This window comes from Dromiciops gliroides, chromosome 3 (genome assembly GCF_019393635.1).
Source record: "Dromiciops gliroides isolate mDroGli1 chromosome 3, mDroGli1.pri, whole genome shotgun sequence".
Lineage (NCBI taxonomy): Eukaryota > Metazoa > Chordata > Mammalia > Microbiotheria > Microbiotheriidae > Dromiciops > Dromiciops gliroides.
In genome coordinates this window covers 607,706,659-607,721,566 of record NC_057863.1, presented here as the reverse complement: position 1 = coordinate 607,721,566, position 14,908 = coordinate 607,706,659, and the positions used below count along the sequence as shown (strand labels likewise).

Below are 14,908 nucleotides of genomic sequence, written 5' to 3'. Positions count from 1 at the left end.
AGCTAGCTAGTATTAGCTTTTATGATTTCCATTTCCCAGATGAGGAAACCAAGACACTAAGAGATTGTGACTTGCCCTAGGTCATGTAGTTTGCTTAGTAACAAAATTGGGGATGACACTGGTCTCCTCATTTTAAATCCAGTTTTTTCATCTCTGCATGGAAATTGTTACAATCTCTTGTGCACATCCGTGCCCAACCCAGTTCACAGAGTTGTCAATAATAACTGCTATTTGTATAGAACCACAGTATAGTTATTCACAATAGCCCTGTAAGGTGAGTGGCACAAGTGTTATTATCCTCATTTTATGGATGAGGGAATTAGGGCTTGGAGGTCGGAAGGGCTTGCCCACGGGCATGTCAGCAAGTGGCAGAGCTGGAACTTGGAACTGAGGTTTTCCAACTCTCAGTCTAGTAGTTTCCTAGACCACAGTGCTGTTATGAGGGGGGAATGTAGATGCAAATGTAGTTTTGGAAAATTAACTAAATAGATATAAGATGGAGCTTATTATCTTACCTATAATGAATGACAGTATTCTTAGCCCTCACAAAGATCCTACTCTGTCCTCTTGGGTCATGATGGTGCTCAGGGAGTTTTTGAAATAAGGCAGTGTTGCATGACTGATAGTGTTGGACTTGGATTCAGATACACCTAGATTGGAATCCTGTCTCTCACACATAACTGTGGGACCATGGGCAAATCACTTAGCCTCTCTGAGCCTCAGTTTCTCCATCTGTAAAATGGGGGTTATGCCTGTAGCAGTTACCTTACAGGTTTTTTGTGGGGTTCAAATGATGTATCTCTGCAAAGTATGTAAATATCAGTTATTAATTATTACTGAAGGCATTGCCAATGTAACATAAGATAAAACAGACCTTATCAAGTTTTTTTTTTTTTTTTTTTGTGGGGCAGTGGGGGTTAAGTGACTTTCCCAGGGTCACACAGCTAGTAAGTGTCAAGTGTCTGAGGTCAGATTTGAACTCAGGTCCTCCTGACTCCAGGACTGGTGCTCTATCCACTGCGCCACCTAGCTGCCCCTGAATATAGGTTCAATGGCAAGTTGTATATCTCTTGTTCAAGGGCTAGCCTAACATTCAGAAAGAGCCATGGCTTCACTGCCAGGTGATGAATAGAGGGTTGGGAATCTGCATTGTTGAAGGGAAGAGTGCCTTTAGTGATTAAATCACTTATCCTTTTAAGTAGTATAATTGAGCGAATCCCCTATCTGCCTTCCACTGCCCTGGAGCTTCAGGATACAAGTGCTCAGCCATTTTTTACCAGCTGTGTGTCTTCAGAGGCCTCGATCTGTTCATCTGTATGATGGGAGGGCAAGTGGGAAGGACTACTCAGTGATTTCTAGTGTCCTATCTTTTGTCATTCCGAGCCTGTAAATTCCTTTCACATAAGAAATGCATATGGATTTCCTGTCCTTTTAAAACATACTTTGTAGTTGTGAGCTTGCAATTCCCTATGTTGTTGAGGTCATGTTTACCACTAAAAGAATAGTATCGATGATTCTATACTGAAGGATTTTTCAAACACAGGATTTAAAATTCCAAACTTCAGACTTGGAGCACTTGACCCAACCTGAAATTCCTTCTCTTTTTCGTATGAGCTTGCGTTAAGAGCACCACACCCAGGTTTTTTTTTTTTTTTCCCCTAAAGTCTTCTCACTAAGTTTCTGAGCTGGGCATTTTCCATTAGAGCATTCATGTTTCACATTATACTGTAAAACAGTAGATGTTGTTACCTACAAGTCTTTGATTCTGGGTAGGCTAATTAGGTGGCTAAGAAATTATCAAGGGGTAGAGTTGAACAAATCACCCTGTTCTCTTTCTTTGGGGGAGGGGTAACGGGGGTGTTTCCTCTCATAAAGGCGAGGCCTCGCCGAGAAACCTTCGTGGTTCCAGCCTACTTCACCAGAGAACTTGACAGAACTTGACAGAGCCTGCATATTGTAGGAATTTAGGTAGGGGAGAGAGAGGTGAGGAGGCACATTGTCATGGTGGAGTGGTCCCAAAATCCCAGTTATTCAATGCATCATTTCTGAAAAGGAGAACAATTTGGGACTATCTGCAGTAATCTTTTTTTTTTTTCTGTGTAAACCTTATTATTGTGTGTTTCTGTGTTGGTATTGCAGCATTTAACTACCCTTCCCATTCCCTGTCTATCCCCTCCCCCCCATCCTTAAAATGCCTGGTGAAACTATGTGGTCATTTAAATATCCCTTTTGGTTATTGCCCGACGGACCCCTCTCCTTGTGTGCAAAGAGGTTATTTTAAGTGTTTTCATTTAAGTTGTAATTAGGTAATGACCTTGGCCTTGGCTCAGAAAGAACTTTAGAAAATGAAAGTGAGGACCCTGGAACTATCTGAATGTTTCTAATTTGGGGATAGGGCAGCTGACAATGTAGAGATGATTAGTAATGGTATTTATGAGGAGGCGGGGAGAGGGCATAGTGGAAAGTACTTTGGATCAGGAATTCAAGAGACTTGGCTTCTAATCCCAGCTCTGCCACTATGACCTCAGCTAAGCCATTTAGCCCCCAAATTTAAGGATTTGCCTCTGTGAAATATGGAGATTTGACTAGATAATTTATCATGTTCCTTCCAACATTAATTCTAGGAGCAGTCTTTCTAATTTCTAAGGTGCTGATGGAAAAATTAGATTTTGAGTGATGAGAATAGACATGCTGTGGAAAGGTAGGGAATCCCTCTTCATTGGAGATCTGTAAGCAAAATTTGGATGATCATTTGTTGAGTGTGTTGGAGCTGGGATTTTTGGTCAAGCCTGATTGGACTATGTGGCCCCCAGGGTCCCTTCCGACTCTGATATTCCACAAGAAAGCCTTGAAAAGAGACCCAGTGAATGAGACTCTCATAGGTAACTAATGGTCAGTGTGGGAGACTTGAGTAGGAAATTGATCAGGGCAAGGGGCAGCCCAAGTGGGGATAATCCACTGTATAATAAGAAAAGGATTGCAAAGAAGAAAAAGCAACTGAACCAAAGGCTGAAAAGCATCAAAGGTGAGTCAGGGCCAGGGCTAAAAGTGTAAAGTGAAGGAAGGGAGGTGAGGGTTGAGATCTGTGGCTCCTAAACTCAGGCACTGAGGTTCTCACATGTAGCTTTTTCTTTTGTGTAGGGACCAAGTAACCTAAATGACCATTGGTCTTCCTGAAGAAAAGATCAGGTTTTGAGGATCAATAGCAGTACTGTGCTGATTATGTGGGCCAAAGTCAATGGAAAAGACAAACCTCTCATGATGCAGAAAAGTGGCCTTTACTTGGAAATAGTTACAGTATAAAGTATCGAATACTTTTCTTCCCATTAATCCAATGTAGAGGGTTACTACCAAACCCACTAGGGAAGTCAGTCCTGGGTGACAAAGATAGGAATTGTGCCATGGGAAAATCAGCCATACTTAACAAGAGAGGGGAGCAGAGCTCCAGCAGGAGAGGAGAGCAGGTCAGGGGCCTAGGCCCCAGGACTGACTCTGACACTGACTTTGGGTAAGTTGCTTCCCCTCACTCTGCTGTATCAGAAAAGGGGAGAGGAACCCGGAGATCCCTAAGGCCCTTTGAACTAGATTAGACGGATATAGGAAAATTGGTGTTAGGTAGCAGGAACATAAGGGCAAAGAGGTAGGAAGAGAATATTTGGATAGGTGGGGAGGAGGAAAAATTACTGACCTTTTATAATTTGTGTTCAATGAAGTTCAATTTAATATTTAAAGTTCCGGGATCATTAAGGTTAATCATTGCATATCTTTTTCTTTATTGCATTGGCTCCAAGACTGGTGACCTACAATAATAGGGTTTTTTGCCATTGTTTTTAATACAGAATGGTTGGAAAATGTCTTGTAGTAAAACATTTTACTAATCAGGGTTTTCCACCCTACACCTGTCTAAATCTTTTGAAAGAAAAAAATTGAGAATCTAAACTGATTTAACATTTGCTGGTCTTCTCCTTCTTTGGATATGGCAGAGTCTTAGTTGATTTTTAAGGCATGAGGCAAGATACAGTCATCAGGATTGCTACCAACCTGAAGTGTTACCTTTGGGATCTAATAATCTTAGATTACTTGGTATTTTAGCTTTTGTAAGATACACTTATAAACTTTAGACTATTGATATATATGTAAGTATGTTGAAGTGACAGAATGAATTATTGTACTTTATAAGGTTATCTTCTTTCATACAATTTCCTAAGCCTTTTAGTTCCATGAGATGGGTCCCTTTGGCCTTTAAAACAAAGAACAAGATGGAAATGAAAAAAAACCCTTCCTCTCTAGACTCTGCCCTTTGGTTTGTAGAATGGGGTCAGTATGAAAGGTGAGCCTTGGGGAAACAAGTTGCAGGGCAGAAGTGGCAAGCACGTGCATGTGGCCCACAACACTCCCAAGTACAGTTGAACTAGATTAAAACATAATTGTGAAAGAGTTAACAAAATAAATAAAAATACAATATGACAGATAATATTAATATCTTACTTTCTAGGTCAATATGTGGCCCACAAGCCTCCTTTTCTATCTAGCGGCACTGTTGGAGGGTGCTGCTTTTTTCAAGTCTTTCATCTTCATGTTGTTACAACCATGCTCAGAAATCTCCCAGAGCTGATGATCGCCTAGAGAATGAAATCTCAGTCCTTTAGACTGCCCTTTAAGGCCCTCCACAGCACTGCCCTGACCTACTGTCCCAGCCATGTCTCCTGTTCCCCTCACGTACTTGGTGTTTCTGGTAAATGGGATTCTTTTCCCATTTCCAGGCCTCCTCCCTGTCTCTCTCTCTTCCCCAGCCCCTCTACCAGGAATGCTCCGCTTCCCCAACTCTGCCCTGCGGAAATCCTTTCCATCCTTTGAGACCCTGCTGAATGGCTGCCTTCTCCATAGAACCTTTCCTGACACCAGCCCAATTCTGTGTGCTTGATATAGCCGCCAAACTGGACTGCCCCCTCTCTGCCCTCTATGCTCTTACCTATGCTGGGGTGCACTTCCCACTCACCTTCAGCTCTTTGAATTTTCTTCCTTTAAGGTCTAGATTAAGTTTCCTTTCTTTCAACAAACCTTCCCTGATTTCCTAAGCTGAAAGGAATGTCTCTTTTCTCAAAAGTTCCTGGGTCTTTGCCTCAAGGGCATTTTACCCGCTGTTACATTTGATTTTGCACACTTGCGTGTTCTCTTATGAGACTGTAACACTCCTGAGGGCAGAGCCAGTTTTTTTTTTTTTTTGGCAGGGCAATGAGGGTTAAGTGACTTGCCCAGAGTCATACAGCTAGTAAGTGTCAAGTGTCTGAGGTCGAATTTGAACTCAGGTCCTCCTGAATCCAGGGTTGGTGCTTCATCCACTGCGCCACCTAGCTGCCCCCGCTAGTTATTTTTTATTTTTTATTTTTTATTTTTTTAATGAGGCAATTGGGGTCAAGTGACTTGCCCAGGGTCACACAGCTAGTAAGTGTTAAGTGTCTGAGGCCGGATCCGAACCCAGGTACTCCTGACTCCAGGGCCGGTGCTTTATCCACTGCACCACCTAGCTGCCCCCGCTAGTTATTTTTTAATCTTTGCATTCCCAGTACCAAGCACAAGCTCTTGCAAATACTAGGCACTTATACATAAATGCCGACTTTCACGTTGTACAACACTTCTTTCCCTAATAATAAACCTCTTAAGAGGAAGAATCAAGGTCAGGGTCCATTTTTGTATCCCCCAGGCCAGTATGGGCCCTTATGTATGGTTGGGATTCAGTAAATAACTGTTTAACTTAATGAGAGCTGCATTTCTAGAAGATGCCAAAAAGGACGGATTATCCCTGAGGACACTAAAGCTGGGAAGTTAGTTGTTGAAGATAAAATAAAATGGGTAAATGTTACCCACCATTCGATCAAGTGGTCAAGCCAGGACAGAAGAATCCATAATATTGGTCACACATATGGTCACTTCTTCTCCTTCCTTTCTAAGTGTAACACTGAGTTTTTCTTATTCCCTTCTAACACATTGTCATCCTTTGAATGACCCTTAAATGATGAAACAGGACACTTCATGCGACATTGGGATCTTGCCGTGCCTTGGAGGAGCAGCAAGCAGGGAGAATGTTTCTCATCCACCTGGGCAGTGGTAACTAACTAAAGCACACACACCTCTTTATGCGTTCCAGAGCTGGTCCCCAGAACCCTGAAAAGAAATACCTTTCCATTCTGTTTTTGAAAACGCTTTAGGAATACTTCAGTAAGAATGTCAATCCCTCTTCAAAACAAAGAAACTTCTTGAAACTAGAGGAAAAATATTTTAGTGAAAAGTAGTCTTTCAAATGAAGTCAGTGTAAGGATCAGTGTTATTATCTACCTCAGTTCAGAAAGAATCTTGCCAGATACCTATTTAACTTTTCCTTTCAATGAATTGAATATTGTTTTTCTGCCACCTTGCTAGAAGATTTAATACCCTTTAGTGAGAATGAGGGCCCAGTACTCATGTGGACAACAGGAATAGCAAAATGAAACTGAAAAGCCACCCGAGTTTATGAATGTAATTTTCTGGTTGGCATGCATTTCTTGATTACACAACACAGCATTCCACCCGCCCCTCCCCACCCCAGCCAACAGAAGCTTATCATGCTGCCAGAATATGTTCTTAGTGAAACTGTCTCTTGGAAATGAACCATAGTTGACAAATCAGTGATGTACTCCTGTGGATGTCATATCAGTGAATGCACCTAATTATCTTTAAAAGCTCTTCTGCACCTGATCTCTTTCACCTCTCTAGTCTGAATTTCTATGAAAAGTCTTAGTCCATCAGCACATTATGGTCTGGAGGGTGACCTCTGCCTGCGGCAACTGTAAAACCCAAGTTCTGTAGGCCCTGTGGCGCTGGGAAGGCTTCTTCCTAGGAGTTCCCTTCACCTTAGGCTGTTTTCTCTGTGCACCTTTGATCTCCTGTCCCCAGAAGAGACATCACTGTCCAACTCTCCAGTGTTGGGTCTTCCCTCATGCCCCCAAAGGAGGCAGAGGCATATTCCTTGAAGCTCCAGACCCTCCTTCTGCCACCTCTCTTCTTTTGAAGGTTACTCCATTCATAGCTGTCACTTTGTACAGATCCTGCTTCTTCCTCTTCTCTCAAGGAACTCAATATTAGTCTGCCACTGCACTCCCCACCTTCTCTTATGCTGGGAAACATCAGCATATATATTGATGTTTCTGAGATAGTCTGGCCTCCCAGTGCTTCCCCCTCCTCAGACTCCATGGCATACAGAGAGATAATCACATCATTGCTTCCTACCAGTGTTCCATTTCAAGAACTCTGAAATGCCATCAAACCATTAGAAATTGCTCCCATTTTCAACTTTGCCTGTGCCTTTGCTGTCCCCATGATCTGCAGCTTGTCTGTCCTTCAGTGCTCTTCCAAGCCATCACCTTGTTCATTTTACTTTCTTCCTTTTCCAATCCTGACCTTATCTTGAACCACTTCAGCTTTACACTAACCTCCATTCTTGGATTCCTCAACTTATGTCTGTCTTTTCTCATGCCTTGCCAAACCCCAGCCAGAGATTACCTCCCACCATCTACCTCCTTCACTCTTATTCATGGACTACTGAAGGAGAGGAAGTTGTGCTGAGTGGAGGTTTATAGATTTGTTATGTAGTTTCAATTGAGCCCTAACTGCCACAAGGCAATCCTTTTACTATCCCCTAATTGACTCTATTGTATTTCCCACTGCCGCATTCCAAACCTCTCCTCTCAAGTCTTCCACAACAGCCTTTCCCTGTCTCTTCTCACTTAGAGAAGGACCCACTTCATACATTACTAAGAAGATAGAGACCATTCACTCTGAGCACTCTTCCTCTCCTCTGCTTTATGTATCAGAACTCCTTATCATCTCCATTCTTTCCCTTGTCTCTCCCAGAAAAATTGGCCCTTCTCTTTGCTAGAACTCATCTTGTACCATTGTTGCTTTCCTCTTCCACCTTCTCTTGTAAATTTTCCATGTAATTGTTCTCTCTCCCCCACCATTCCCAGTCTTCCATCTCTTCATATCTAGTGGTTCCTTCCCTGCTCCCTACAAACATACCCGGACCACCCTCCCAAGTCTTTACTTAACAATAACATCCCCTAAAACTAGTATCCTGTACTGTCTGTCCACTCCCACTCCCCAACACTTTGCCTGCCGGCCTTATTATGCAACTGAAACCACTCCCTTTAAGGTTATCAGTGATGTTCTCATTGCCAAATTCACTGACATTTTGTCCGGCTTCAGTCTTCATGATCTCTTCAAGGCCCTTTACAGTATTGACCACCCTCTCCTCTTGGATACTATTGTCTGGGTTTTCATGATGCTTCTCAGTCTTATTGTCAATTCGCTTATTTCCCTGCACATGTGTATCAGGTTGTTTATCCAACTCTAACCTCTTTCCTGACCTCCAGTCTCACAGTTCCAACTCCCCATTAGACATCTGAAACTCTTTGTTTCTTGGAGACATATTAAACTCGACATGTCTAAAATTGAACTCGGGATCTTTCCCCCCAGATCCTTTCCCCTCCGGAACTTTCCTAATATTGTAAACAGTGCCACCATCCTCCCAGGTAACCAAGTTCCCAGCTTAGGTGTCATCCTAGGCTCCTCACTCCCTCTCAGCCCCATAACTCATCTCTTGCCAAGGTATGTTGCTTCAACCTTTGTTACATCTCTCCTACGTGCTCCCCTTTTCCTCTGGCACTGCTGCCTTCTTGGTGTAGGCCCTCCTCACCTCTGCCTCCTGGCTTCACATCTCACTTAAAATCCTAACTCTCCTGCAAGGCCACTGAGATGGCCTCCGATTCCTCCTGTCTGTATTTTATTTGTTCTTCCTTGTTTGCATGTGGTCTCCTCTGTTAGGCTGGGAGACTTGTAAGGATAGGGACAGTTGTCGCCTTTCTTTGTACCCCCTATCACAGTGCCTGGCATGGGCTAGGTGCTTAATAAGTGCTCACTGATTGATGGGTGGGTGGGTGGATGGGTGGGTGGGTGGATGGATGGATGGATGGATGGATGGATGGATGGATGACTGACTCATGTCTTACTCCCTGCCCCTGCCCATCAGTGTGCCTTAACGCTCCTGACCCAATATTACCAACTACATGTCAAACTCATTATACCCCAACCTGAGTCCATTAGCTTTCCTCTTAAACCTGCCTGTCTTTCAAACTTTCTTGCTTTTTTCAAGGGCACAGCCATCCTTCCAGTCACTCAGTTTTGCAGCCTTTGAATCATCCTTGGCTCTTCACTCTCCCTCAGCCCCATGTCCAATCACTTGCCAAATCTTGGCAGTTCTACCTTCATAACATCTTTCGCACCTCTCCATTTCTTTCCACCCCCAACACCATTACCTCATTACTTCTTACCTGCATGATGGTGGGAATCTCCAAGTTGGTTTCATGGCATCTAGACTGTCCCTTTTCTGTCATATATACACAGCCACTAAAGTGATGGATTCCTAAAGCATGGGTCTAGCCACATCACTCCCTCCTCAAGAGACTCTGGTGGCTCCCGATTGGCTCTAGGGTGAAATACACTCTACTCTGTGTGGCTTAAAGCCTGCCCCCCCCCTTTGGTGGCAGCTTTTCCCCTTAGTTTTCGTGAGTAGTACTCCCCTTCAGGCACCTTGCATTATAGCCAAACTGGCCCCCTTGGCGTTCATGTATACAGCATTCTCTTCCTACCTCTGTGAGCTGCCCCCAGTGCTGACTGAGCTTTCCCTGGTCACTCGCACCTCTTGGAACCCAGAGTTTTCTTCTAGGTGCTCAGGTGTCATCTCTTTCAAAAGACCTTTTCTGCTTTCCCTTCTGCATTTTTGGTGCCTACCACCAAGGTGCTTGATCGTCATTTTGTGTTTATATAATTATGGATATGTCTATACTCCTCAACCCCTCCCAGATAGAACATCAGCTTCTTGAGATCTGAGAGCTTTTATATTTGTAAACCCAGTACTTAACACAGTATTTGACACATAGTAGGTACTTAATAGATACTTGTTGATTTTTGTGGGTATATTCCCCTACAAGGCTAAATATTTCATGAATGAATAATTTCCTTCAGCTAAGTGGATTTATTCTCTATTAGTTTAATATTGAAATGTATATTTTAAAACTTAAGGCAGAATTCCTTTGTAGATTTCAAGCACTTCCAACAGATTCTCTAGTACATTTTTAAAAGCTTGAATTTCATCTAGTACAGAATGGACAGGGGTGGGAAAATGGACTTGGGTGTGTATTGCTAGATACACTCTAAAGATTTACTCAGTGTAGGGGGCAGCCAGATGGCACAGTGGATAAAGCACCAGCCCTGGATTCAGGAGGACCTGAGTTCAAATTCGGCCTCAGACACTTGACACTTACTAGCTGTGTGACCCTGGGCAAGTCACTTAACCCTCATTGCCCCACAAGAAAAAAGAAAAAAAAAAGATTTACTCAATGTAGGGCAGTACAAGTGACCAAAGGAATCAATACTGGGCTTGCTTGAAAAATATTGTCCTTTCCTTAGCCCTATATATTTTGAGATAATGAATATGAGGTGTGTTTATTTTATGTGTATACAGACACAAACACATACACTCTCTGACTTCAGGGTCTTAAAAATATTTGAATGACTGAGTGAATCTTAGAGTTTCAGGGAACCTTGGCCATCTAGCATCTAGTCCAGCCCTCTGGAGGAAACAGCTAAGAGACCTGCCAAACTGGACTGCTGATTTTTTTTTTCAAACATTCATTTGCTCATGTCTGACCTTGGGATCTTTCTAAGCAGCAGAGCCAAGCTGACTTGGAGCCCCCAGGTCTTCTGATTCCTGCTTCTGATCCCATGGGTCTTTCTCTTACACCATTCTGCCTCTCTTCTTTCTGTGTTTATTTAATTTATGCCCCTTTTTTACTTCTGGGCAAACCACTCTCCAACTCTAGGCTTTCTCTATATATTAACTGAGGACATTTGATCTTTAAGATTCCTTCTAATTCTAACATTCTATTATTCTATTTTCTCTCTTAAGGGAATTAGGAGAGAAGAGGATCATAGAGAGGCCAAGGAGGAGAATTAGCAAGGACATGGCCAAATGCTATATGATTTTTGTAAATGTACAGCATTTTTAATAGAATATCTTAAGTCTCTGTTCCCTAAGTTACTTTCTCTACCCTTGGCTATTTTGGGGAGTTGCTTGGTTCTTATTTTCATACAGATTAGCACTGAATGGCCAGAGGAGAAAAGGAAAAACAGCCTGAACTCTTGAAGCATGTATGGATATGCATCAAGAATTTCATGGACTCTGCAAACAGATGTAAAAGGGGTGGGGAAACAGCAAATTTGAGGCCTTTCAACCATGACATTTTTCTCTAATGAAGAACAGCTTGCAAGCTATAATTTTGAGAGTGTTGCAGTATTTTGAAGCCAGACAAATAACACGTTTTTAAATAGTGGTGAAATTTAAATGTTTTTGCCACCCTAAATGGAGTTAAGTACTTTTGGTCATTGCCAGACTTGGCACAGGAGTATCTGCCTTGTCTTGATAATCAGTGGAACTTTAAGTGAGATGTAGCTTTTTAAAAACTGAGTTAGGTGGATTATAATAATAGCATCTCCTTTTGTCCTTTACCTTCTTTATTTTTACGATGTACACCAGGGGTGTCAAAACAGGTAGCCCACAGGCCAAACGTGGCCCACAATGCTCCCAAGTGTGTGCACTCTGAACCAGTTTAAAATCTAAGTGGGAAATATCTAACAGAACACAGATCATGTTAACGGGTGGTTTTCTGAAGTCAGTATATGTAGCTTGCAAGGAATCCTTATGCACATTAGAGTGGCTCTGTTTCTGTTGAATTTGTCACCTGTGGTGAACACAGTTACTTAAGGTGTTTCTCTTGATCAGGAATAGTGGATTTTCTTTTTCCAGCTCTTTACAACTGTCATTGAATTAACACTTTTATTTTTATTTTCTTTTGCAGTACATTTTTATACCTGAAATTCCTGGTAGTGTGGGCACTGGTGCTGCTGGCAGACTTTGTCCTGGAGTTCAGATTTGAGTACCTGTGGCCATTCTGGCTTTTCATCAGAAGTGTTTATGATTCCTTCAGATATCAGGGTTTGGTATGTTACTAAAAATGATTTCCATCTACAATGTACATACTATGTAACAAATCTCATTTCATAGTCATTTCAGGGAAACCTCTAATGGCTGATAATGGAAATATTTTAGATAGATTTTGGTAAATGGCTACAAATTGAGTTTCACTACCTTAGTCTTTGGCCTCAATATGGCTCTGACTGGCATTTTGCCTCGTTCCATTAGGCAAAGCCAAAACTCTTTAGGTGGTTATAGCAATGAAGAGGTTGGACTAGATGAGCTTTTCCAAAGACTTTTCTGACTCCGAGAATCCTATGATCTTCTTTATCCTTCATTCTGCTAGAAGGAAGCAGAGGGGCAGAGTTGTGCCTAAGGGGTTGGGTCTAATGATGATCTAGTAATAGTCTGAAGTATTGATTTGGATATAATGAGATAATGAATTTGTGAGGTGCTATACAAATATAAACTTGTTATTATCAACATTCTCATTAGTTGGCTTCTTGTTGTTGTTTTGTTCTAATACCCATGGCTCTTTAGTTCATTGCATCAAAGCAGAGCCAAGGTCAGAGGTTTAATTTCTTCTGTGGGCTGGTTAATATTAATGCTCTAGAGCATGCTCACAAGTAGACCCTGCCTACCTCCCTCCTACCCTCACCTCCCTCCCAGCACTTTAGTTCACAAAAAGAACCTATGGAAAGAGTGCAAATGGATGGTCTGAAAAGACAGTCCTGCTGATGGTGGGGCAGTATCATAAAGCGACGGGCAGCATTAACCTTACTGTTAAATCGCTGCCTCTGCTCTTCCCTTGGAGATAGAGATGAGTCTCCCATGAAATCTTGTAGTAGCAAAGTTGGGTGAGAAGAGATCATCCTTCTTTGTGTGAAAACTCAAGGTTTTTCCAATTTAAAACCTATGGAATTCATATGAAGTCAATGCTGGCTAATCTTGTTTTGTTCAGATCTCTTTCTCCTTAGTGAATTAAATGTTATAAATAGCAGTAATCTTTAATGTAGAGACATGGTCCTAAGCTTAATTAGCTACCACTTATTTAAATATTCACATTGAATTTAAATGTTGTTAACCTACTCCATAGTTAACTGTGTTTTTAGTTCTTTCAGAAATTTACTTCCAGATGTTTAACAAGTCTTAACAGCCTGTTTGCTGGAAAGTCATTCATGTTCTGATATTTCGTTTTGCTTTTGTTTCCTTCAGGCCTTCTCTGTATTTTTTGTCTGTGTAGCATTCACCTCAAATATAATATGTCTCCTGTTCATCCCGATACAATGGCTGTTTTTTGCTGCCAGCACCTATGTATGGGTACAGTACGTCTGGCACACAGGTGAGTCTTTTGGATTTTTAAATGAACTGGAACTCTTCATAGTTTTGAATTCCCAAAACAGAAAACATTTTAGCATAAAATGCAACAGAGTGAAGATGAACATGTGCATTTGAAAGTGGTCTTTCAGATATTGTTATAGTGAGGTCGGGACAGTGGAAGAACACTGACCTGGGAGTCAGGAGACCTGGGTTCTAGTCCTGTCTCTGCTTTCAAAAACTGTGGGTTAAGATCTCCACGGATTTAATTGTGAACTTCATTAAGTCGCCCTCTGCGAGCTTTAGCTTTCTTGTCTGTTAAAAAAAAAAAGAAGGGAGTGTAGATGGGGTTAGTGTAGTATTCTGTGCCCCAAATCTCCATGTAGCTTTCCTCAAGGTATTGGTCTTCAGTTTGTCTTGTTAGTTACTGGATTAAAACTCTACTAGTTTTTAATCCAGCATCTTTGTGACTTGCCACTTAAGTTGTAGACTTTTTAATGTGTGAAAAACTTCAGCGTGAAACTTTTGGTGAAAAAATTAGGAATTTCTTTTAATACAGTCTTAGTCAGCTGTATATCCATGACCATTCACTCTTCTAGTTGGCCATTAGCAAAGAATGTTTAGCTTATTTATTTAATAACATGAGGACCAGATACTGTGTGGTTTAAATGAAAAGAGTGGGCTGGTTGAATGTTTTTGTTTCCTCAAAGGCCAAGGAAAGTCTGACTCTTGGACCAATTCTGAACCTGTAGGATTTCAGCACTGATGAAAACAACAACACATAATGATAAATCTGTCATAGAATGATAAAGCTGAAAAGACCTTAAAAATAATCTAGTCCAACCCATCATTCTTCGGATGAGGAAATTGAGCCTTTTTTGGGGGTTGGTTTTTGTTTTGTTTGTTTTGGGGAGGCAGTCATGGTTAAGTGACTTGCCCAGGGTAACACAGTATCTGAGTTCAGATTTGAACTCAAATCTTCCTGATTTCAGGGCCAGTACTCCATTTGCTGCGTCACCTAACTGTCTGGAAATTGAGGACTTAGAGAGCAACTTCTGTTCATATTCTTTTGTGTGAGCTTAACAAAAGTCTGATATTTAAATACTTTAAGGAGCCGTGATTTATGAACAGGAGCACTCCCTCAGTAGTGGAGATGACAGAGCCTACAGAGACTTTGACAGTTGCTAGTAAAGTTATCATACAGAAGCAGCGCGCTGATGAGCTTCTCCAAACTAGAGAATCCCAGCAGCTAAGAGCTGGACAGGGACGTCGGGGGCCGTCTGGTCACATAAGGGCCTGACCACTAACCCTTTCTACCACATTCCTAGCAAGTGGTCTTTAGCCTCTTCCCGAAGGCCTCTGCCTGGCTGGGCTGGTCTTCACATGGCAGATCAAGGCCATCACCAGCTCAACCTAATGAGAAACCTGTGACTGGGACAGCTTGGTCTTGGACTTTGCCAGAATAATCAACCATCAACACACTCTGTAGTCGGGATACAAAGACAAAAACCAAAATTGTGTGCC

The 14,908-nt window shown here is 42.0% G+C and overlaps 1 protein-coding gene across 2 annotated transcripts in view; it reads left to right on the top strand.

Moving 5' to 3' along the window:
• The window catches only part of MACO1 (macoilin 1), an 80,324-nt gene that overhangs the window by 9,984 nt on the left and 55,432 nt on the right, over positions 1 to 14,908 (top strand). For both annotated transcript variants that reach the window (XM_043994263.1, XM_043994262.1), the window contains exons 2-3: positions 11,952 to 12,093; positions 13,283 to 13,409. In XM_043994263.1, the coding sequence (XP_043850198.1) occupies positions 11,952 to 12,093; positions 13,283 to 13,409 (269 nt within the window). The remainder of the gene's footprint in view (positions 1 to 11,951; positions 12,094 to 13,282; positions 13,410 to 14,908) is intronic.